At 55.7% G+C, this 25,003-nt stretch overlaps 1 protein-coding gene across 1 annotated transcript; it reads left to right on the plus strand.

Annotated features, from left to right (window-relative positions):
• The first annotated feature begins 6,493 nt into the window (after positions 1-6,493).
• SIGLEC15 (sialic acid binding Ig like lectin 15) lies at positions 6,494-24,743 on the plus strand. The gene is made up of 6 exons (XM_077900641.1): positions 6,494-6,694; positions 14,529-14,588; positions 14,830-15,213; positions 16,990-17,370; positions 18,531-18,561; positions 20,248-24,743. Exons 1-6 carry the CDS (start codon positions 6,643-6,645, stop codon positions 20,327-20,329), a joined length of 990 nt encoding a protein of 329 aa, XP_077756767.1. The 5' UTR covers positions 6,494-6,642; the 3' UTR covers positions 20,330-24,743.
• Positions 24,744-25,003: the final 260 nt, after the last annotated feature.

Genomic DNA, 25,003 nt, shown 5'->3' on the forward strand with positions numbered 1-25,003 from the left:
TTTTATCTAAGTGACTAACTGGGTTTCCCTGCATCCGTCATTAAGAAATCCATTTCTTTCCAGGGATTAGAAATGCCCTTTTCTTAGATGTGCTAGGTTCCCTCTGTTTTACAGACTGTTTCTGAACTCGGCTTTGTTTCATCAACAACTGCCCTCTGAGGAAGGGCAGCTTTGAAGCACAGAGAAAAGGTCCGGGCCTTCGCAGCTGGCCGCCAGGGAGGAAGCAGAGCAGGGTAGGTACTGTCTGGAGCAGCTCGGGAGGGCGAGCGGGAGGAGGGTGAGGATTTGGGGAGCGTCGCGCTCACAGAAAGGAGATTGATATCTAACTTGCATAAGTTCCATAATGATATTTTTAGAAGCAATTGTCCTGCTTCCCAAAGCAACTAAAGCTAACAATGAGCACTCACTTGTCCAGGTCCTCAGAGGAGCTGATTTCACGGACAGAAGATGAGTTTGCTACTTAGCTAGCCAAATATTTCTAAGGTTCTTGAGGTCACCCTGACCTCTGACAGGGATCTACTTCCAGCTACTGTCTTCCTCTGACTCTGGAACGCCTACTGGCTTGGATCAGAATCTGAATCTGCATGTATCCTGGGACCCCAAAATAGCAAGATGACCCTGCCCCTTTCTGGAGATTAGTGGCGTCACTACGAGCAGGCACCAGCCCCGTGAGGCTCGCCCCGTTGTCCCTGCTGCAGCAGCCCCGGGAGGCCGCGGTTACCCACGCCTGACGGAGGAAATAACTTGCCCCGAGCACCACTGCAGTTGGCGGGGAAGCTGGAACCCAGAGCAGCACCGTCTGCTGCAGAAGCGGTGGCCTTACCGGGATGCGACACGGCGTCTCCCGTGTGATCTGTGGTGTAGAGGGGCCAGTGACACAGAAAGACTCCCAGAGGAGAGGAAGTGGAAAGAAGACTAACAAAGGAACGACCAGCCCCATCTTCATTCAGAATGAGCAGGAGGACGTGGCCTCATCTACCCCGAGAGCGAGCGACTGAGGGACCCCTGAGCCGTGTGTCCTCCTCCCAGCCTACGTGGGTGAGCTGCTCTCCCCCTGGCCGCCCCACGTCTCAGGGAATGCCCTGCCCTCTGGAAGCCTCTTAGCAGAGATCTGATTTGACCTTGCCTGCCTGGCCACCCCAGCCTTGCAGAAGGCCCTGTCTGTGAACTGGGGGCGTTATTGAATCAGCAGGGGCAAAGGAATGAGAAAACCCTATTAGCCTGTAACCCTGAGGCCTCCAACCGGAAATTCTGCAGGTTCCTTCTGCTGTTGCTGCTCCTTGCCACTCCACTTCCCCCATTGCCACTCCTGAGGTTTACACCCTAGTTCCACTGACCTAGGCCAGATTAAACCTGATTAAGAGCATCGAGGGACAGAGAAGGGCTCAAAGCACCCCAGAAACAATCCTGGTTTCGTGTTCCAACCCTTCCTTCTCGCAAGTATCCATATGGGGTGACCACATACAGTTGGGCAGGCTGTATACTGCACAACATCACAGGGCATATAAATCACAGTGGCCCCGGATTCATACTCTGTGTTTCCTCAACTACTCGGACGCTGGTGTCAATTTACAACTCACCCTCAGAGGCCTGTCTGTCCACATACATCCCAATCCTCTCAGGTGGTGACTCCCAGGAACACTAAGAAAAAGGACCTCAAAATGAGAGGCCCATATTCTGCTTTCCATAACTGGGAAAGTGGACGCCTTCTCCCGCCCTCTGTTCTCCCCCTGCCCCACCCCAGCATTCATACGTAGATCCCTAAAGCCTGCCAGAGACTCTGCCCAGAGATTCGTAGTGCTGGATGTTTCTAGAAGAGGGACCACAGGTCTGATTCGCCCAGGACAGTCACAGTTTATGACTCTCGGACTGGTGGTGCCAACAGTTTTAGCACTGGTCCCACACAAAAGCGTCCCGGCTCAGATAGGAAATCATAGTCACCCTACTGAGAAGCCACAAATGAGCCAGCCCGGAGGGACTGGGGAACAGTGGCGTCAGCTTATTGACCAGTAATTACACGAACAAATAGAGAATCATTTAACTGAGCAGCCACTCTGTGTACATACACATGTGTCTATGTGCCTGTCACACGCGTGTGTGTATATAAACGGGTTTGATGTATGGATGCATATCTATAACGCACATGTGCATGTCCACACGCACACACAGCTACCACCTATTGAGCGTTACACACTCCTCAACCTACCAGCCTCCGCATTAGGAGCTCTACGGGCTCTGCAGCTTCCTGTATGTACACTTTGTTTTTTTAAAAGATTTTATTTATTTATTCATGAGAGACACATAAGAGAGAGGCAGAGACACAGGCAGAGGGAGAAGCAGGCTCCATGCAGGGAGCCCTATGCGGGACTCGATCTCAGACCCTGGGGATTACACCTGTGAGCCAAAAGAAGATACCCAACCACTGAGCCACCCAGCCCCCCTGTATATACACTTTAAAACCAAGATTTTAGGGGCACCTGGGGGTGGCTCAGATTGTTAAACGTCTGCCTTCGGTTCACGTCAAGATCCCAGCATCCTGGGATGGGGCCCCACGTCAGGCTCACCGCTCAGGGGGCGGCCTGCTTCTCCCTCTCCCGCTGCCTCTCCCCCTGCTTGTACTCTCTCTCTCTCTCTCTCTCAAATGAATGAATAATAATAAAAAAAAAAACTTTAAAAACCCCAGGATTTTATTTCTGACTCCTCCAATTCCACTCCGACTTAAACAGGGTCGTTCTAGCCTTTCCCTTGTCTTTAACTGGAGCTTTTTTCTCTAGCAGAGGGAAATCTAGCTCATTATCTACACTGCATCTCCTTGGCCCTTCAACACTCGTGTATACACACACGGTTTCAGAACCCCTAGCTGTTTCCTTATGAGAAGCTAACTCACTAACTTCAGCACAACACTGTTTTCCAAAGAAACCCAGGTCAGTTCTGCTCTTCTCTCCCATGGGCTAAGCTATTCTCTTGGGATGCATTCCAGTGTTGTGTCGTCTTCTGTGCTCCATTTGGGGTTCTCCCCATACCCGGGTTAATTTTTTTAAATTACGTCTGTCGAATTCATTCTCTGTGGTGTATGATTCTACACAGTTGCATTTGCAATTTGACAGGATCACATGTCCACTGCCCCAGTCATGGTGCTGAGCCACCCAGGCATCCCTGATTTTTTTTAAAGATTTATTTATTTATTTATGAGAAACATACAGAGAGAGAGAGAGAGAGGCAGAGACACAGGCAGAGGGAGAAGTAGGCTCCACGCAGGGAGCCCTACGTGGGACTCGATCCTGGGTCTCCAGGATCCCGCCCTGGGCTGAAGGCAGCGCTAAACCGCTGAGCCACCCAGGCTGCCTCTTGATATTCTTTTTTTTTTTTTTTTTAAATTATTCTTTTCGTAGTGTTGGTTTTCAAGGGTTCTTTGTATATTTTGGATCCAGATCCTCTGTCAGAGATGTGATTTGCAAATATTTTCTCTCAGTCTGTGGCTTGTCTTTCCATTCTCTTAACAGTATCTTTTGGAGAGTAAATGTTTTCAATTTTAACGAAATCTAGTTTATCAGTTTTTAAAATTAGTATTCTTTGCCTAACCTAAGCTTACAAAGACTTTTTTTCCTGTTTTCCCCTAGAAATGTTATAGTTTTACATTTTACAATTTGGTCTATACGATATTTTAAGTTAATTTTTATGTAAGGTGTGAGTTAGAGGTCAAGGTCCTTTTTTTATGTTTATATATCTAGTTACTTATTTTGGTATAGGAACATCCAATTGTTCCAAAACCATTTGTTGAAAAGATTATCCTCTCTCCAGCACATTGCCTCTGGACTCTTGACAAAAATCAGTTAGTTGCACTGGTATTTCTGGACTCTCAATTCTGCTCATTGATCTTTGTGGCTCACATCCCACCACTGCCACATTATCTTGGTTTCTGTACCTTTACCGTGGTTCTCAAAATCATGTAACAACAGTCCTCTCAATTCATTCTTCTTTTCAGGAAACCAATTCTGGCTCTTCTAGCTCCTTTGTCTTTCCATAGAAATTTTAGAATCTGCTTGTAGAAAAAAAAAAAAGTCCATTGATGTATTGATTGAGATTGTATTGAATGTAGAGATGAACTTGGGGAAAAATAGACTTTTTAAACTGAGATATTCTGAGGTCACGTATCAAACACAGTATAATCTGCTACTTAGAACATTGAAGGATGGACCACCTGGGTGGCTCAGCTGTTGAGCATCTGCCTTCTGCTCAGGATGTGATCCCGGGTCCCGGGATTGAGTCCCACATCGGGGCCCCTGCATGGAGCCTGCTTCTCCCTCTGCCTTTGTCTCTGCCTCTCCCTCTGTGTCTCTCATGAATAAATAAATAAAATATTTTTTTAAAAAAAGAAAGAGAGAAAATTGAAGGATAAATGAGAAAAGAGAAGATTCTGAGTAACCCAAGTGTTAGTAAGTAGAGGAAGCAGCTACCAGTCCCAGGGCTGAGGCAGGAGTGGGGTGGGAGAAGGTTACTGAGGCCTAGGAGCTCAGAGGAAGGGGCCCAGCACAGATGGTGGCCAGCTCTAGGAAGGGGAAGGAGGCCCGCTCATGCTCTAATGATAAGGTGGGAGGGGGACAGACATTTTCACATTTTTACACTTCTGAATTCTGGATGCACATTACTGTCAATAGTATCTTACAATTATAAAAAGATAGGGATCCCTGGGTGGCGCAGCGGTTTGGCGCCTGCCTTTGGCCCAGGGCGCGATCCTGGAGACCCGGGATCGAATCCCACGTCGGGCTCCCGGTGCATGGAGCCTGCTTCTCCCTCTGCCTATGTCTCTGCCTCTCTCTCTCTCTCTCTCTCTCTGTGACTATCATAAATAAATAAAAAATTAAAAAAAATACAGTGTTTAAAAAAAAAACAATTATAAAAAGATAGAAAGTCTTTTTTCCTCCCTTAGTAGTGTATAAAATAAAGGTGCCTCCTTCAATGACATCTTTGAGGTTACAGAATCCATTCCTTTCCCAAGTTTCATTTTCATTTTTTTTAAGATTTATTTATTTATGATAGACATAGAGAGAGAGAGAGGCAGTGACACAGGAGGAGGGAGAAGTAGGCCCATGCCGGGAGCCTGACGTGGGACTCGATCCCGGGACTCCAGGATTGCGCCCTGGGCCAAAGGCGGACACTAAACCGCTGAGCCACCCAGGGATCCCCCCAAGTTTCATTTTCTATAGTTATAGCAAATCTTTGTTGCAGAGACAGGTAACTATCCAGCAGCATCTGTCCTCTTCTTCCACGGTAATACATTTTCACGTAGCCATAGGACTGCCTTGCCAGTGACCTCATTCCCAGGGCTCCCTTGCGGTGGGTGTGCTCGAATGACCAAGTTTGGGCCCATGGGATGTGTGTGGATGTGATGGATACAGCTGCTGGATCACAAGAACCAAAAAGACAAGTTAATTGACTTAGAGTTTCTATCTTTCCCCTTAAACAAGCCTGATTCCCACCATTGGCCTTAAAAGGCATTAACAATGCTGCAGGGGAAGGAGCATATAACATATGAAGGAGCCTGGATCCCAGAACAGCCAGGAGAAGCAAGGCCATCTGTCACTGGAAACAGCTCACCTTGGGACTGATATATGGGAGAGACATCACCTTCTATTTTTTTAATCTATTGTATATGAGAGCCTCTCTCTCTCTCTCTCTAACAGATTAGCCTTTATCCTAGCTGAAACATTTCCCTCTACCCAAGGATTGGCTCCTCTTTGCCAGCCCCTTTGCCTGGCCACTTTTTCTGTCCAGCTTTCTGGACAGCTCCTTGCAACAACTACGAAGTTTCTATCTGCTATTTTGATGTTCGGAGCATTTCGACATGTTCGTCTGGATTGATTTGCTTAATAATTTCACTATTTCCCTGTCGTGCTGCTTGGTAATGTAACCCGTGTCAATGATGACTACATTTCCGGAGACGATTATTCTTCCATGAATAATCACCACTTCAAAATCGGTATGGCCACAGGAAGACAGCTGCATCAGAATGAAAACTCATGCTGTGGGGGGGCCTGGGTGGCTCAGTCTGTTAAAGCCTCAGACTCTTGATTTCGGCTCAGGGCATGATCTCAGGGTTGTGAGATGGAGCCCCTCTATGAGTCCACGTCTGGCCCCCCTTCCCCAGGCTCTCTCTCTCTCTTTAAAAAAAAAAAAAAAAAAAAAAAAGGAAAACCCATACTGGCATACTAAAATGTATGAAGGGAGAGAGGGAGGGGAGAAAAGAAGGAAGGAGGGAGAGAGAGAGGGAGAGAAAGAAGGAGGGAAGGCAGGCAGCATAAGAACAACAGTTTTTCCAGAGGGACCAGGGGCTGCAGGAATGGGTCCTTCATCTTCCTCATGTACTTCTCTATTTCCAGTCCTGGAAAATCATCCGAGTGGTTCCCCTGTTTGGTTTTCCACATGACCAAACCCCACGGGCCTCATCGAATCATATCCAGGCCGCCTGACTGCCTCTCTCCAGTTCCTCCCATGCCCGGAGCCCGGTAGGGGTGCAGTCCTGGGCGCCCCCCCCACCCCCTCACCTGCCCTCTCCTGCGGCCTCGCCAGGGAGGCCTCTCACCCTCTTAGGGTGGCCCAGCCGAATGCGGGGCTGGCCCGGGGTGTCCAGACACTCTCAACATGGAATGGTTCATCCGACTCCTGGCCTGCCTGGTGGGCATCCTCCCGATGGGTGAGTTTCCCACTCTTCTCTCTGGTCCATGCTCAGAACATAATAGATGCTCACAAAATCTTCAGTACGGTCCTCTCCCCTCGCACTTGGGGCAACCTAGAGCCTCCAGGCCTGCAGAGGAAGAGCTGCACCCTTAGGGAGCTGTGATGACAGACGTCAGAAGTCCAAGACCGGGGTTTACCTGGGGTTTCCGATGACTTCAGGTGATCCCCTGACTTCTCTGGGCCTCAGCGGCCCCACCTGTAGAAAGGCTCACCCACTGCTGTGCAGATCCAGGCAGCTAAGGGGCGAGCTTTGGGGAGGACAGTCCCGGCTCTGAAGGGACTCTGGGTGTGACTGTCATCCAAGTGCTTTATGTCTTGACTGGCACAGCCCCAAGGGGAGGGGAGGGGAAGGGAGGAGAGCACGCGGTTGTTTGGGGCAAGAGCGGGGGTGATTCCACATGGGCAGCAGGGCAAGTCAGAGAGAGGGCACCGGACCACTCCGTGGGAACCCCAAGGGCTGCATGGAAAAGCCTCTTTGCAGCAGGCTTAAATGACAACGTCATTGGTCACTCAGCTCAGTGAGCTAGCGTCCCTGGGAAATGTTTTAGGTATGGAGCATCTGCATCAGAACTTCAGTGGGGAGAGGGGCATTTATCCAAGGGCAGATCCTGGGGCACCTGGGTGGCTCAGTGGTTGAGCATCTGTCTTTGGCTCAGGTTGTGATCCCAGGGTTCTGGGATCGAGTTCTGCATTGGGCCCCCTCAGGGAGCCTGCTTCTCCCTCTGGCTGTGTCACTGCCTCCCTCTGTGAGTCTCTCATAAATTTAAATCAATCAATAAATAGACTTAAATAAATAAATAGTAAATGCAGATATTTGGCTTCACCCCAGACCTGTAAAATGAGAATATCAGGCCACAGGACTCAGGAGTCTATATTTTCCACCATCTTGTTGGGTGTTTTTTTTTTAAGATTTATTTGTTTATTTTAGTGGGGTGGGGGTTGGGGACAGAGACAAGCAGACTGCAGAGTGCGCTCAATCTCACCATCCTGAAGTTAGGCTGGAGCCGAAACCCAATGCCCCTCCTGGAACATCTAGTGGATTGAGCCACCCAGGCACCCTTCCTCGGGTCATTCTGATGAACGATGACCATGTCGCTGAGGGCCATCGGGATAAATGACAAAGGCCATCCTCTGAGCCCCATGTCCCTCCCATGACTGTGCCCCCAGGCTCAGCATCGGTGCCCCCATGTGCAGGGCCCCTAGCTGTCACGTGTCACACGGTGACATCACTGCCATCATGGAGCCGTGAGTTAGTCAGCATCTCTTGTCTGGGGTCCTGTCTGCACGATTGGATCATAAACTCCCACACCTTAGGCTCCTTTCCCTTCCTCTCAAGCATTCGACAGACGTAGAGTCCAGCTCAGGTCTGGTTTAGATAATTTTTTTTTTTAAGATTTTATTTACTTCATGAGAGACACACAGAGAGAAGCAGAGACCCAGGCAGAGGGAGAAGCAGGCTCCCTGCAGGGAGCCCGATGTAGGACTCGATCCCGGGACTCCGGAATACGACCTGAGCTGAAGGCAGATGCTCAACCACGGAGCCACCCAGGCACCCCTGTGCTGGGCACTTTAGTTGGTAATTCACGTAAACCTCATAACCGTATGAGAAAAGAACTATTCTCTTTTCTTTTCACAGAAGAGGCAACAGAAGCACAGAGAGGCTCAGTGAGTGGTGTGGGTGGAGCTGGGGTATGTGGCTCGAGACTGGACCCCCCACATTGCCCAGATGTCCCACGACACAGCCCGCGGGGGTCGGTGGGGGGTGGACTGAGAGGGAAGAGGTTTTCTTTTCCCAGAGTGATCTAACTCAGCTGTCTTCCTGGGATAATTTAGGCTTGTGCCCCACTTAGAGGGTGGGGACTGGAGGAGGTGACCCCACCCAGACCCAGAGCTGAGAAGTGAGTGGTTCAGATGTGAGTGTTGACATCACACACGCCTTTGAATCCTGGTTCTGCTATGGACTAGCTATGTGGCCCCAGGCAGGTCGCCTAACTTCTCAGAGCATGGCCTGGTGCCTTGTGACGTGTTGTGGAGGATAATTAGATCATGGATAAAAGCCCCCCCCGCCCCTGCCCCCGGTCCCAGCCCGCCCCCAGCACAGTGCTGGTGCTCAGTGATTGTGCAATAAATGGCAGGGAAATCTTGCTGAAGTCACACAACCTTGACAGAAGGGGGGTTTGGGGAGGGTTGTTTTGGCTTATTTCTTTTCTCCTGTTGAAGGTCAGCTGCTATGAGTCAAAGACAAAAAGACTTAGAGGAAGCGTGAGCAGTCACGTGTCCAAGAACAAAACCCCAACCACACAAGTGCTCCAGCTGTGTAGCAAGATTTACCCAGGGAGGCTGAGGCACCTGGGGGCAGATCCTTTTTTCTCATACTGGCAGCTGCTTCACTGCTACAACCCAGAGGTCCAAGAACTAGGGTGAGCGGGGTCCCACTTTCTGAGTCCCTCTGGGGACGTGCACCTCTGAGCCCTTTCGTGTAGCCGCAGGCCTAGGCAAGAGGCCAGAAGACCAGGCTGGGTTTGGCTGCAATGTGGGACCCCCAGGGGCTTCGTGAGCGGAGTGCCTGGAGGTCACAGTCCTGTCCCCAGCCGCATCCAGGTCAGGGTAGGCCCTTGGCAAAAGCAAAGTGAGAGGAATTTGTCCAGGAAATGCCCTTCTACCGTCTGTGCTTTCTCCTTCATGCACTCACCTCTGCACCCAGTGTCCTGGGGCAGCCCCTAGTCTCCCAGGGGGCTCACACACATGCTCTCCCATGTCTTTCCCCTCTGGGTCCCCATAAATATGCTTTTAGAAGGTTGGAGATGGGGGTCTCTGGATGGCTCATTGGTTGAGTGTCTGCCTTTGGCCCAGGTCATGTCCTAGGGTCCTGGGATCGAGTCCCCATGGGGAGTCTGCTTCTCCCTCTGCCTGTGTCTCTGTCTGTCTCCCTGTGTCTCTCATGAATGAATAAAATCTTCAAAAAAAGAAAAAGAAGGCTCAGGTGTCAGGGATCATGCAGGTGGGAAAAACAGTGGTCTGGGAGTTCTGACCACCCAGAGACCTTGACTGAGATTGGTCCACAAACCTCTGATAAGCAGGTGGAGCAATCACAGTAGATGTTACCCTCAAGGACTTTGGCGTGAGGCCTTGACAAGCAGCTCGTTCACTCTTCACCACGACTCTACAAAGTGAGGAATCCTTGTCCCTCTGTCAAGTTGGGTGACTTTTTGGGGTGTCACAGCCTGGACTGAACGGCTGGGGGTGTCCTGAGTGTAAGCTCCACCCTTTACATCACCCACATCCAGTGGCAGTGAGCCTGGAACCCAGCCTGGTGAGCAGAGGAATTTACCAGCTCTGAACCAAGGCTGAGAGCAAACCAAAGGCAAGACAGATCAAAGCTGCTGCCCCAGGACCTGGGGGTGCAGGGAAAATCCAGGAAGGAGTTGGGCTCCTGTCCTGGGGCCAGAAGAAAATAGGGGAGTTTCAAGAGCCTGGATGCTGCTTCTGCTCTGGGTACCTGCTGTGGCCACTGCTAGAGCTGAGAAGTCCCCCGTGGGGCGGAAGAGGACTGATGGGGCACAGGGCCCTGAAGAGGCTGGGGGAAGCACAGACAGAGGCCAAGTGGCACCCTACGGCGGACACTGGCCCCAGAGCACGGTCAGCTGTGGCTCTGCACCTGCAGCTCCAGTGAGCAGAGCCGCTTCCACAACCAACGGGCAGAGAGGGAAGGTGACCTGGGAAGCCAGGATCACCCCGAGGTCAGAGCCAGCCCTTCCCAGTGGGCATCCCTGCTCCTCATCCCTTCCCTAGAACCTTCTGGATCCGGTCCTCACCGAGAGATGTGGTTCCTCAGGCCCTGCTGAGAGCAAATTCGGGCAGGATGGAACTGGATGGAAGCGTGCCCTCAGTTCAACCCACACACCTCACTGGGGAGGTTTGCTGGTCAATGTAAACATCTCTCCTTGCCCCCAGGTGCCCTCTCTGGACCATCCAGGTGCCACCATGCCCGAGAGGCTGCCATTGGAGTCATTGCCTGCAAATGTCCCTGTTAACATGTCAAATGTCCCCAAGAAAGGTGGCCCCCTTCCAGACAGTGGGCCTCATCAGAGTGCCTGCCTGTCCACTGGTGACATCAGTCACCACGGGGGGAGGGGCAGGAGCACCGCAGAGCCCCGAGGGATGCCAGTTCTGAGCACCATACACCTGTCCATCCAGGAGGCACGGTACATCCACGGACAGTGACTTCCCACATGGTCTAAGATGCCAGATTGAGCTACAAAAGGTGCAACGTCAGGGCACCATGTCTTCACCCCTGTTGCATCACCTGGAGATGCCTGTCCTGAGCACTCCTCCACCACTGCCCAGCACCCTCACCCTGCTCCCTTGCATTCACACTCTCTTTGCAGGGGGGGTGAGAGAAGGGGTTAATATGCATTGAGCATTTGCAAGACAAGCTACAAGAGTGCCTTCATTCAACCCTCAGGCCCATGAGGAAGGCATTAGGTGCCCCTTTTGCAGCAGGGGAGGCCAAGACTCAGGACATTAAGTAACCTGCCCAAAGATCACCCCGTATGAGCCTAGAACAGAGCCAGGCTCAGACTGGGTGCTCACAGAAGTCTGGGAAAGCAGGACCACAAGAGTGACTGTCACCCAGGTCCAGCTGTGCGGAAGCATGCCCTGTGGTCCACTCCTACCGGGCGGTATCTTGGACAGCGCAAAGAGCATGGGTCTCCTGTTGGCCTCAGAGGTTGACAGTCACAAGGCAGGGAGATCAGAGTCTTTACAACAGGGGGGCCTGGTTCCAGTTCAGGAGTGTTCCCTCCCTTGTCCTAAAGACTTGAGAGACCTGGCAGAGGGAATGACAAATGTCACAGGATGCTGGGGAGCTTGGATCCCTACCAAAGCAAATGCACTTGCTCCCGGGCAATCCCTGCTAGGACTTCCCACCCTCACCTTGGGTCCCTGGGTGGATTTGTCCCAAGTCTCTGTGTAAGAGGGAGTCCAGGCATTCGCCTCTGGAAACACTACCCAGCAGGTAAACAGGAAACAAATCTCCCCCTGACAGGAGCCAGGATCTTAACACTGGCTGAAAGGGCCTCTGTGTGCCCTCCCTGCGCCTAGAGCAAGAGCCCCCAGGAAGGAGGGGGCAGGAGAGGGAGGCCTACCATTTGTATCACACTTCAGGATGTGTCCCCTCTAGGCTGTCATCCTGGGGGCAACATAGCATGGGGACAAAGGAAGAACATGAAGCACAGAGGGGGAAGCCTTAGCTCTGCATCCGTTCAGTCAGATGACCTTGCAACGGTCACATGGCCTCTCTGAGCCTCAGGGCTATAGCCAGTCCCTCGTGGGCCTTCGTGCACATGAAATGATATGAAACGTCTCCCAAGGAGTCCCCAAAGCACAGTGTCGCCTGGCCCCGCTATCTGGGCATGCCCTGCAACCTCTCTGCTCACGTCCTCACCTCCAGGGTTTTGCCCACCTGCCCCCTCTGCTCAGAAAGCCTTCAGACTACCTCAAGGCTTGGCAAATCCAGCGCCTCCTCTCTCCGGGGCCCTCCAAGCATTCCCTGCCTAATATTTGCACCTCTCCCCACAGCACCCCCTCCCCTGCCAGCCTGGGGACTGTCCCTTCAGCCCATTACAGCAATTCACCATCAATTACTACGTGGCAAATGCGGCGCTGGGCAATGACAACACAAAGACGACCGCATGGCCATGGTCCGTGCCCTCCAGGGCTTCTGGGTACCTGCGCAGGACACACAGTTGAATAGGCCCAGACAGAGGAAGTCCTTCTGCCAACCCTGGGGCCCTGGGTGAGGATGCCAGACCCAGGCCTGGGGTTCAGGGAAGGCCTCCCACTGTAGGACAATGCAGCAGGGACTGGGGGTGACTGGGAGGGAGTTGGTGAGTGAAATGGGCCAGGAACTTTGTTCAGACAAAGGAACACTGTTCGTGTGCCTCATTAGAGCACCTGGCAGGCTGTAGTATAATTATGTGCGCACAGATCTGTCTCCCCCTCTGAGCGGGGAGCTCCAGCAGGCTGATAAGGTTGATCTTTGTAACCCTGGCTTGTGTCCAAGTGCCTGGCTTAGAGTGGGATCGTGTTTGATAAGCGTTTGCTAATCGATGAATGCACAATAGTAACAGCTACCTGGGGAATCAATCAGTACCTAGCTCCATGATGCCCACAAGATGCATGAGGTCAGGGGAGGCTGAGGCTACAGAGGGTGGGAAGTGTAGGGAGACTGAGGCAGATGCTGAGCCTCAGGAGTGGGGAAACGCTTCCTGCATCTGGCAGTACTGGGTAAACCAGCAAAATCTTCAGAAAGTCTTTCTCTAATTTGAAACCAGGCCATTTGGTTCTTAACAACTGAGCAAACAAGCTCTTCCTAGAGATAAATGTCATGTCTTCCACTTGGCTTCAAAAGCATAATTCCACTTGTCCAGGAGAAATAAGATTTGGCTTACAAGTACATTGTGTGAAAAAAGTACCTGTGCTTTACTTGATTGCAAGCTTGGCATAAGCCCCAAGCGTGGTTTTATACGAGGCAGAGCTCACACAACCCAATTCGTACCCCTCGCTGCTAGTTCAGCGCCGCTGCAGCACACACCTGGGGGCCCCAGCTCTGGCCATGAGGCTGCAAGGAGGGCATGACGCAGGCAGTGAGGAAGGGGAGGGACAGGTGCAGGCTAGGGACTTGCACCAAAGAAGGGAAGGCTTAACAGGTCCAGGATAGCCATGATGGGGTCCCAGAAGGGCCACTACCTCGAGGCCATATGCATGTTCCAGAGAACAATGCTGGTCATGTCGGTCAGTAGTGGTAGATGCTGGTTCTATGCAGGAGGAATGGCCGACCTGTAGATAATTCATAGATGGGATAGGCTTCTTGGAGCAGGAAGGGTCACTGGTTGTAGGCTGAGGGGATTCCTATGCAAGGCATGAACTACCCCTGAAGACTAAAGAGCACAGGGTCTGAAGTCAGAAAAGCTGGGTGCCTCCCATCTTCTGTGTGACTCTGGGCCTCCATTTTCTCATCTATAACAATATCCCCGCTGCCTGTGTCCCCCAGGGTGTGTTGAGAGACGTGTGACATGATGTATATAAAAGAACTGTGTAAATATAGACCTCTTGGGAAATACAAGAGCAGCTATATCATTCCCTCTAAAGATCCCTTTTGTGAACTGCGTTCGGGGTTCTAGCTGGGCAGGCCTACCAGCCTGTCCTCCCTCCTCAGGGAGACACCACCCCTGGCCTTGATCCAAGGATCAAGCTCCAACACCCACCCACCCATCCAGCTGCTCACCCCTTCCCCAAACAGCACACATATGCAACAAGTGCGGCAGGGGCTCTCCGCGGAGCACCGCCTCCAGACCTCTGCTCGGCCTTACTTCAGAGGCTCACAGCATAGGAGGTGAGGAAACCAGGCCCAGAGGCTCTGGCACTGAGCACAAAGACAGCACAAAGGTCTACCCCTCTTGTCTCCCTATCTGGCTTTGGAGGAAGCCTATTTGGGTTGACCTGGATTCTAAAGCAACCTCATCCACCCACTCAACACATTAAGTTCAAAACACACCAGGCCTCCCCAGGGCCTGTTTCCCCTCTGTGGATGGGGTTCTGGGTCTCCTTGGACCAGCTCCACGCTTCCACACCTTTAGTGCACTAGGGCACTGGCTGTGGGGCCAGGCTGTCTGGAGTCTCAGCGCTGGCTTTGCCTCCTTGTAGCTGTGTGGCCTTAGGCAATTAATCAACTTCTCTGGGCCTCAGTTTATTACATGTAACCCAAGGATAACTGTGCTTCCATCTAGGATCCTTTGTGAGAACTAAGAGAGATACTACCGGGAACTTGCTCAACACAGAGGTGCACAGTAAGTGCTTTTATTATCACCATCGCGGAGGCGGGGGTGGGGGGGGGGGGTATTGTGACCGCAGCAGGGCAGGTGTTGGGGAAAAGTATGGGGTCAGGGGACCTGTAGGTGAGGTGGAACTTCCCCGAGTGAGGCAAATAGTCCCAGGGAAGGGCGGGGAGGGTCCGGGGGCCTCGGGAGTCAGGGCAAGTCAGGATCCCGGGAGATGCCTCGACGCCCCGGCTCCCGGCCCGGCCCGCAGGTGCGCCGGCGCAGCGCTGGTCCATGCAGGTGCCGGCCGAGGTGAGCGCGGCGGCGGGCGAGGCGGCGGTGCTGCCCTGCACCTTCACGCACCCGCACCGCCACTACGACGGGCCGCTCACCGCCATCTGGCGCGCGGGCGAGGTCTACGCGGGCCCGCAGGTGTTCCGGTGCGCGGCGGCGCGGGGCAGCGAGCTCTGCCAGACGGCGCTGAGCCTGCACGGCCGCTTCCGGCTGCTCGGGAACCCGCGGCGCAACGACCTGTCGCTGCGCGTCGAGCGCCTCGCCCTGGCCGACGACGGCCGCTACTTCTGCCGCGTCGAGTTCGCCGGCGACGTCCACGACCGGTACGAGAGCCGCCACGGCGTCCGGCTCCGCGTGACCGGTGAGCGCCGCGCCCCCGCCACCCCCGCCCGGTCCCCGGCGCCCCCCGCCGCCCCCCAGCGCCCCCCGCCGCCGAGCGGAGCCGAGCCATGCGCAGCCCCTCCCTCCAGGGCAGGCCCCCCTCCGCCCGGTCCCCGGCGCCCCCCCAGCGCCCCCCGCCGTCGAGCGGAGCGGAGCCATGCGCAGCCCCTCCCTCCAGGGCAGGCCCCCCTCCGCCCGGGCCCCAGCGCCCCCCAGCGCCCCCCAGCGCCCCCCAGCGCCCCCCGCCGCTGTGCGGAGCGGAGCCATGCGCAGCCCCTTCCTCCAGGGCAGGCCCCCCTCCGCCCGGTCCCCAGCGCCCCCCAGGGCCCCCAGCACCCCCAGCCGCCGAGCGGAGCGGAGCCCCGCGCAGCCCCTTCCTCCAGGGCAGGCCCCCCTCCGCCCGGTCCCCAGCGCCCCCCAGCGCCCCCCAGCGCCCCCCGCCGCTGTGCGGAGCGGAGCCATGCGCAGCCCCTTCCTCCAGGGCAGGCCCCCCTCCGCCCGGTCCCCAGCGCCCCCCAGGGCCCCCAGCACCCCCAGCCGCCGAGCGGAGCGGAGCCCCGCGCAGCCCCTTCCTCCAGGGCAGGCCCCCCTCCGCCCGGTCCCCAGCGCCCCCCAGCGCCCCCCGCCGCCGAGCGGAGCCGAGCCACGCGCAGCCCCTCCCTCCAGGGCAGGCCCCCCTCCGCCCGGTCCCCAGCGCCCCCCAGGGCCCCCAGCGCCCCCCGCCGCCGTGCGGAGCGGAGCCATGCGCAGCCCCTCCCTCCAGGGCAGGCCCCCCTCCGCCCGGTCCCCAGCGCCCCCCAGCGCCCCCCAGCGCCCCCCAGCGCCCCCCGCCGCCGAGCGGAGCGGAGCCCCGCGCAGCCCCTTCCTCCAGGGCAGGCCCCTGCCCCCCGCACACCTGTCCGCTGCTCCCAGACGCCTGGGAACTGGGCCCGGGAAGGGGCATCGAAGTTTCGCTCCTAGGGGCTGAATGGCCCCAGGGGCTCTTGGTCCGGGGGGGGGTGGGGAGCCCCACGAGCTGAACAGGGATGGCAAGGGCAGCGAGGGCATGTGCGCTCTGTGCGCTGCCGGGCACCCCAGCCCCCTCCTCCCCGGGGAGGTGCCCTGGGAGCCCGCCAAGTGCCCAGTATTCTGCTAGACCCCAAAGAAGAAGGGACCAGGGTCCCCGGTCCCCAGAGCAGCGGTTCTCAACCCTGGCTGCGCCCCGGAACTAGCTGGGGCGCTTACCCCCTGTGGGGATCTCGCTGGAACTTCCCACGTGCCCGCCTTGAGCTGCTGGGCGGCCTCTCCGGGTGCATGTCAGTGTCTCCCAGGACCCGCGTTCAGCTCTAGATCTTGCTGAGGTTGTGGGGGGTGGGGTGGGGGACAGGAGTGGGAGGGGTCCTCGAAGTCATACTGGCAGCCAGTCCCCAGCCCCGAGCTCCAGCTCTGAGCTCCAGCTACAGTTGGGTGAGCGTTGGCTATGGGCCAGGCCCGAATCCAAGCACCCCAAATGTATTAACTTGCCAAATCTTCTCAACGACCCCACTAGGGGAGTGATCCCCATTTGACGCCATTTGAGACCCGGAGCTTGGGAGTAACTTGCCCCAGGCCACACCTCTGGGGGGACCCAGGCCTCCCGGCGCTGGAGCACAGGCTCCCTCCTCTCCGCGCCACGCGCCCCCAGGTGTCTCGGGGACTCCAAGGGCCTGGGGGGTGCGCCCGGCCGCCGGCGCTGAGCGCGGTTTGCTTTCTCCTCCCGCGCCCTGGGCGCCCGCAGCCGCCCCGCGGATCGTCAGCCTGTCGGTGCTGCCAGGTCCGGCGCACGCCTTCCGCGCGCTCTGCACGGCCGAGGGGGAGCCGCCGCCCGTCCTCGCCTGGTCCGGCCCGGCGCTGGGCAACCGCTCGGCCGCCGCGTCGGGCCCGGGCCAGGGGCACGGCCACCAGGTGACCGCCGAGCTGCCCGCGCTGGCGCACGACGGCCGCTACACGTGCACGGCCTCCAACAGCCTGGGCCGCGCCGAGGCCAGCGTCTACTTGTTCCGCTTCCGCGGCGCCCCCGGGGCCCCGGCGCTCGCGCTCCCGCTCGGCGCGCTCGGCCTCAAGGCGCTGCTGCTGCTCGGCGTCCTGGCCGCCCGCGCCGCCGCCCGCCGCCGCCGAGGTGGGTGCACCCTGGGCCCGGGCGGGGGCGAGGGGCCGGGCGGGGCTCTCCTCCTGGGAAACACTGTCCGCCGAGCACCTGGCACAGCACAGCGCAGACATGCTTCCTGCACCTGTGCCTCCTCTGGCTTTGTCCTCCTTCTTACGTCCCAGGAGGTGGGAACCAGCAGGAGCCCATTCTACGCTAAGAAAGTTGAGGCCGGAGAAGTTAAGGAACTTGCCTCTGGCCTAGAGACCCAGAGATAGAGACTCCCAAAGTATAGCCCCGCCCCTTTCCCCCGGCACCCCATAAATGACTCCTCCCCAAGGATAGGGACCACACGGAGGCTTTCCCAGATAGCACCACTACCTTGTGTTACAGTAAGCATCCTGAGGGCCTACTGTGTGCTGTGTAGCTGCTAGGGAGACAGATGAGTAAGATGCGCCCTGGGATGGGATGCTGGGAAGCCAGCAAATCACTGCAGTCTGCAGGGAGGAGGGCTATCCTGGAGCCCAGGTCCCGCAGAAGCTTTCTGCCCAGAGTATGGTAATGCTGCATGCGCTCCAGGGGGACTCTGGACAGGCCAGGAGGGAAGGCTTTACAAGTAAGGTGACAGCTAAATCAGGAACTGCCACTAGGAGCCGGTGGTATTCCAAGCAGAGGCAGCAACCAGTGCGGGAGTGTGGAGATGGGAGCTAGCAGGGTGTCTTCGAGACCTGCACTTCACCCCACGTTGCTCTCGCTGAGCTGGCTGGGAAATTGGCTTGTGCTCCAGAGAGGGGCTTCCCAGAGCCTCTCAGACCACCCAGGTCCAGAGCACCGGCCTCAGACTCTCCTAGCATGAAATCCAGAATCTGTCACAGTTGCCCTGGCCGTTGCATTCGCTGTGGCTTTACTGTCTTTTCTTGCCGGTTCTTCAAACCCAACAAACGTTCTGCGCTTCAGGGTCCTCAAAGGCAGGGCTTTTCTGCTGGGTGGCTCTTCAGTCCATGCTTCTCGTCGTCAGCTGCTGCTCATCTCCAAGCACTTCACACCCGGCTGGCTAGTGCTCATTGCTCGTCCCTTCAGACCGCTTTCCGCAGCCGGGAGGGGTGGACGGCAGGGCCTGGAGCCCGAGGACGCTGTAGAGATTCATGCCTCCCTTCCTTCTCTCTCTCTCTCTCTCTCTGTCCCTCACACAGAGCACCCAGTTGCCCAGGACACCCCACCATGGTGAGTACCCTGCCTTCCCCCACCCCGCTCTTAAGTCCCCACTGGCCAAGGCATATAGAGAAAGAACAGGCAAAGGGTCAGGGCTGGGGTCTGACCTTGACTGGTGTTAGACCTTCCCCGCGGCCTTCCAGAGCCCTCCCCTTCAGTCTCCCAAGTCCTTCTTGGCCAGACCAGGCCACGCTGACCTGCCCACCCCTTCCCCAGCATTCACAGTTTGGGCCTCATGTTGGGATCTCTCCCAGACCTGCCTGGTGTCCAGGTGCCAAGGAGTCATTTTTCTGTCTTATGTCCACACCTAGATAGGATTCCTTGAGGTTTTGCTCCCCGGCATTCTAGAACAAGCAGGCTCACACAGACACAAAGGCCACCTCGGGGACTCATTCTCCCCCAGAGCTGAAAGCTTCGCAAACAAAATGCTATTAGAGGTTGAGAGGGTTTCAGCTAGGAAGTGCTCACCCTGCGATCCAGACTCCCCTTCTCTCTGTGTCTGTTCAGCGGAAGGTCTGTGTTGAAGAAGAAAGAATCCAATTCACTGACCCCGGGCAGTGTGCCTGGGTTGCTGGGGGAGGCAAAACACAGTCTTTCAGGGCCCGCTGGACAAGCCTGGGCAGTCCCATAACTCTGTCCCTGCCTGACAGAAAAGCCATATTGCCAGCCCAAGCCCCTCTCTCTAGCTGCCTGTTCATCTGTCCCCCACATTCTTGAAAACCTGTGCCATGTCCCTTTTCTTTGCTAATTTACTAGCACCCCAAGGCACCTAATTCAGAAAGCTTGAGTGGTCAGATATTTATTGAGTACCTGCTATGGACCAGAGTTTTGGGTGTTTAACGCTACTTCCAACTTCCCCAACTTCAGAAAACTCACATTTTCATGTGGGGAACTTAATAAACACATACACAAGATCATATCAGATTCTAAAATAAGAGCCATGAAGGCAATGGACAGGGCCCTGCCGCAGAGCCCCGGGGAGGGTGGTGGCCGCTGGGCAGGTCAAGGAAAGGCTCGGGGGAGACCCGAGAAGGGGCCTATGAGAAGGCACTGAGTGGTGGTATAAGCACCCAGGTGGCCCCATCAGAACAAGAGTGTGGGCCAGGAGACTCTGGAGGAGGCTGCTGACCAAGGCTGAGGCTGGCCCAGCGGCTCAGAGGGAGGTGGCAGGGGTGGGGGTGGCGAGATGGGGCAGATGGAAGGCAGAGCTGACCAGAGGGCTGGGGACGTAGAGGGGCAGCGAGGGACACAGCCCGGGTGCCCAGGTTTGGAGCTGTGGCCCTGGGTGCCCCTGACTGGGATGAAGACAACAGAGAAGGGGGTGGTAGTGAGGATCATGCAGGAGTTCACACGTAGGCCTGAGATGCCCATGAAGATGTCCCAGGGAGGAGCCAGGAGCAGCTGGAGCTCAGGTGGCCAAGCCCAGGGAGGTCCGTGTGGAGGGCACCCGACACACAACGGTTGTTGATGCCTCCAGTGAGATCCCTCCCAGAATATAGTGCATCTGCAGGCCAGGATGCCATCCCCCAACCCCCGGGTAGCCTCCTCCCTGCCACTGCCCTCCCTGCAACCTCTGTTGGATCTAGGCTGGGCTACCATTTTGACTCTCCCTCCTGCCCATTCCCAGGGCGTGGTTTGTGCAATGGTGGCACCCCCACTTGTGTCCTGGGTGGTCAGCCAACTTTCTTCTGTCCACAGGCCCCAGGCTCAGGAGTCCAACTATGAGAATTTGAGCCAGATGAGCCCTCGGGACCCAGCAGCAGCCACATGTCTACCATGAGGACCCCTTGGCCACTGGCATCCACTTGTACACCATGAGGAGCAGAGGCCAAGGCCGGGCTTGGCTGGGGCAGCCCTTCCTGGGTCCCAGCCATGCTGGCAGCCCCTTGCTGGGCAACCTCCCGCAAAGGCTGTTACGAGCCCACTCATGGAGGCTTACTGGTCTCCTGCGAGGATGTCTGTTCCAGAGCCCCTGTGATTTTTATGTCAGTGGGACCAGCGTTTTGAAAAAATGTGTGTGTGTGTTTGTGTGTGTGTGTGTGTGTGTGTGTGTGTGCACCCATGCACATGTATGAGCTCCAGCATGAAGCTTATGGACAAACTCTCACCCTTTCTTACATAGAACATCATAGTAAAACAGGCAGGACGTTGGTCAGAGGGTCTCCCGGGCTCTGACTTGCTGTGTGGACCGGGTCACTTTTTCCCCCTCTCTGGGTCTCAGTTTGTCTACTCATGAACATGGACAATAATATTCTTCCCTCCTGGAGGATCGGCCTCTCAAGATCTGAGGAAATAATGGAGTGAAGGGACTTTGGGAAGTACAGAGCCATGTACAGCTGTGAGGTGAGTCACATGCTCCTCCTTGCAGGCACCCTTGGGACGTGCAGAGAGTTCTAGGACAAGTGGGGCCCCCCCACACACACACCAGCCTGGCTGAGAACAAGGATTCCCACACACACCAGCCTGGCTGAGAACCAGGATTCCAGAGAGCAAGCCTGGAGCCGGGGCTGCTGAGGCTGGGATGGGGTATATAAATGTGGTCCAAGGAGCAGGCTGGGATCCCTGCCTGCCCCCCACCCAGGGTCTCCTCTGTGACTGACCCCCCCTCTTGGCCCATCGACTGACCACTCTGCACTCCCTGGAACTGTGGCCCCTGTGAAAAAGAAATGAAACACCCATCATCTGGCTGTATCTGGGATCCACTTTCCTCAAGGACCAAAAGCTGAGAGGCTGGAGGGGCAGCCGGGGCTGTGGGGTCCTGTGGATAAAGCAGCTGCAGCTGTGGCCTCTCCCTACAACCTACGCCCTTCCTGGACATTGTGAGGTCCAAGAACACCGGCCATTTCACCGCATGTGCCCAACACTTCTCACACTGGCCTTCCACGTTCACACTTCAGTGCGAGCTTGTGCATTTTAGCTCCCACAGTCCTTGGGATCAGGGAGGGGGCCAGGGAGGAAATGGTGCTTGGGACCAAGGCAGGCTGGCAAGAAGAGAAGGGCCACAGAGCTAGAGGACTGAAGAGGCCACAGGGACAAACTTTCTCTCCTTTGGAACTTTGCCCGAAGCTCAGGTGGTGACCCATGTAGGGAAGGGCCCTCACTGACGCTCTTCTGGGGCGGTGGCCTGAAGGTTGAGGGAGCCTCACAAGGTAATAAGCAGGTGACTAGGGGCCCTTATGCACCAGAGCCTCTGCCAGAGGTTTGAGCTGTCAGAAGGTCCGAGGCGTTGGGATTTGTACCTCCTTGGATGAGGATACTGTGGGTATCTCCATGGGAGGGTCCTCTATCACCAAGGGAGAAGCGAGGGACATGAGGGTGGTGTGTCTTGAAACATCTGCATGGACTTTGAGGCCTGTTTTGCAACCAGGAAAAATGGTGACAGCAACGATTTCTTATGCACTTGCTGCATGCTAGAAATTGGGCCAGGAATTTGGGCATATGGCAATGAGTCTGGGCCAGGTTGTGCTGTGGAAACAAACCAACCCCAAAATCACAGGAGCTGAAAACAATTAGGGTTTTTTCCCCGCCAAAGATACATGCCCGTCATGGACTGGCTTTGTTCATTGTACTTACTCAGGGACCCAGGCTCCCAGGGATCCCCCTGCCTCTTGTTGCAGACTATTGGGTTGGAGATAAAAAGAAAGCTCAAAGAGGGTCTCCCATTGAGATCAGGACTCATTGGCCAGAACTAGCCCTAGGCCCCATTCACTCTCAGGGGCTGGGGAATGAAACCCTACATTGTACCTGGAATGGGGAACAGCCCTGATGGCTCCATAGTAAGACTCTCTGGGATTTCTCACATTAGGAAGCAATAGACCAGTAAGTGGGAAATCATGTAAGGACAAACAATATGCCGAAGATGCTGGCGGGGGGGGGGGGGGGGCACAGAAAGGATGACTGACCCAGCCTTGGGAAGGCTTCCTGGAGGAGGAGACATGGACATGGTACATGTAACAGGGGAGAAGGGGGGTTGGAAGGTAAGAACAAAGGTGATTCTAAGCAGAAAGGACAGCCTGGGCAAGGCCAGGTGGTGGGACACAGTGTGATGTTGAAGCAGCTGAAAGTTGCTGGAGCATGAGGGTAGAGGCCAGGTGGCCGGAGCTGGGGCGGCAGCAAGACGAAGCTCCCACACAGTGCAAAGGGCTGCCCCCAACAGGGTTGAGGAGCAGAGGGCAGCCGGGGCACCCAGGGGCCCAAGTATGGTGCTGACGGCCTGTACTGCTCAGCATGCCGCTTTCATGAGTCTGACCGCCGCACCTGCTCCAGACCCACCGTGCTCTGGGCCCGGGGTTTCCACCTGGAGACCTGCTCCACTTGGAGCAGTGTTTCCGCAGTGGTTTCTGAGGGTAGCCTGCATCAGGAACAGCTGGGGAACTTGCTCAAATCCCCATTCCGAGTGCCACCTGGGCTCCTAGAAGTGGGCTCTGAGGGTGGGCGCTGAGCTGTAAACAAATGCTCACGTGCTTCAGCCCCTAACTTTGTATTAGGATCATTTCCAACATGTGCGCACATGCGCACACAAGCTGTAAAAGACGATCACCCAGATACCCACCACCTACATTCAATAGTTACTACCATTTTGCCATACTTGCTAATGGGCACGTGTGCATACGTGTGCACACGAATCTGTGTGTTCAGCTGAACCGTCAATAGTAAACTGTGGATACCACAGTACTTCACCTTGAAATACATCAGCCACACCTCCAGAGGATGAGAGCACTCTCCTCTGTAACTTCGATGCCATTGTCGCATTTGAGAAAATGAACAATAATTGGATAATACTGTCGTACAGCCCACGTTCATATTTCCCATGCAAACTGTCTTTTTTAGCTTGTTGTCTCTAGCCAGGGCCCAGTGGAGTCCAGGCCATTCTTTAGCAAGCTAGTTTGAGACTCCCCCTGGGTGGGCCTGACTAACTAGGGTGGGAGTGTTCTTCCTATGGTCGTGCAGTTTGAGGTAGGACTTCCCAGAAACTGCAGAAGTGGCATTCCTCAGAGAAATGCGCCTCCGATGGGTGGTTCTGCACACCGTGATGGGCTCTGGGCGCCTTCTCAGAGGGGCAGCACAGGGTCCCGCCAGCATGCCCTCTACCAATCTGTTCCCAGTGCAAGGCGGCCTCCTGCTCCATCTTCAGAGAAAGCAGCTAGCTGCTCCAGGGGCCGACGGGGAGGGTGGCGAGGGGACTGCACTTGGCCTCCCGACTCCTGGGAGCAGAGCCGCCATCCTCCCCAAGCAGGCCATCTGAGAGCACCCAGGCTCTGTCCCTAGCAAGGACGGACCATAGCCACAGGTGACAGACCATTCACATCATCCCCGGTCCTGAAGCTATGGAGAGAAGTGACCCAGGAGACTTGGTGTTTTCAAGACAGGAGTCCCCCACCCCCCACCCCTCCAGTGTGGCCCAGGACACATGCTCCAGGAATGTGAGCCCCTCTGTCCCGAGAAGGGTTTCTGAGAACCCCCACTCTGCCCCCAACTGCACCCCACCTCCTACCCCTGGAGCTGCAGTTGGGGGGTGGGGGGGATGACAATTGCCCTGGGGCCCACCCAGGTCTACCAAGAGCCCAACACACTTTCCCTGCCCTTGAGCTGCTAATAACTTCACTTTTATATGGAGATATATCTAGATGAGAAGACCGTGATAGTGAGATAGTCTCTACTGAAGGCAGGCCCTGCCTGGAGATGGAAGCAACACACAGTGGGGCCGGGTCATCACATACAGCCTCCCTGCGAGGCTGGACCCGAGAGCCATGGCCCCACCAGCCACTGGGACCTTAGAGACCTGGAGTCAGGGGTCCTGGGCTCTGTCCTGCATTCAGCTCTGTCACTGCCCCTCCCGACAGCCCCCCACATTTCCTGAGTGCCTCCACCTTCATGACCTCAAGGAGTTCTCTTTGCACATGCTTTGTGACAAAACAGCTCTGGTCCCAGCTGCTTCCTCACCCACCTGCCATCCTTTTTCCCAGGGTCCCCTCTCCTGTGTCATATTTTATGAATTAAAGGGAGAAAATCTGCCTATATAAGGATACAGAATTACTTGGGATTGGACCCCTCTAGGTCTCCCTGGGTTTGGGGCCCCAGACCTTTATCTTCCACAGCCCTCCTCAAGCCCTGTGTGCAAGTGACCTCAAAGGGTCCCCAGACCTGGATTGCCCACTCACCTCCATACCTCCACCAAAGGAGGAGGGGGAAAGAGGGGGTGGGGGAGGGGAGAGTGGGAAGGAGGGGATAGGGAAAGGGAAGGTAGACAGAGGGGCCTTAAGACAGGCTAAGGACAAAGCAGGGCACAGGTCAGCCTGGGAAGGTTGGCTGAGTCCGGGGTAAATCTGGTCTAAGGCACAAATTTAGGCTATGTTAAAATATGGTGTTCAGGTGAGAGGCCACATTGGTCACTGACATCAGATCAGGAATGTAGGGCTGTTTCCTAAAAGGATTTGGCTAACAAAGGAAGACC

The sequence above is a fragment of the Canis aureus genome, chromosome 6 (assembly GCF_053574225.1).
Source record: "Canis aureus isolate CA01 chromosome 6, VMU_Caureus_v.1.0, whole genome shotgun sequence".
Lineage (NCBI taxonomy): Eukaryota > Metazoa > Chordata > Mammalia > Carnivora > Canidae > Canis > Canis aureus.

What these genes read in the sequence shown, in the direction of transcription:
- SIGLEC15 (XM_077900641.1), top strand. Translation starts at nt 6,643, where the DNA reads ATGGAATGGTTCATCCGACTCCTGGCCTGCCTGGTGGGCATCCTCCCG. An exon ending in GCTCAACACAGAGGTGCACA is followed by an intron (nt 14,589 to 14,829) that starts GTAAGTGCTTTT and finishes CCCGGCCCGCAG; the next exon opens with GTGCGCCGGCGCAGCGCTGG. An exon ending in CGTCCGGCTCCGCGTGACCG is followed by an intron (nt 15,214 to 16,989) that starts GTGAGCGCCGCG and finishes GGGCGCCCGCAG; the next exon opens with CCGCCCCGCGGATCGTCAGC.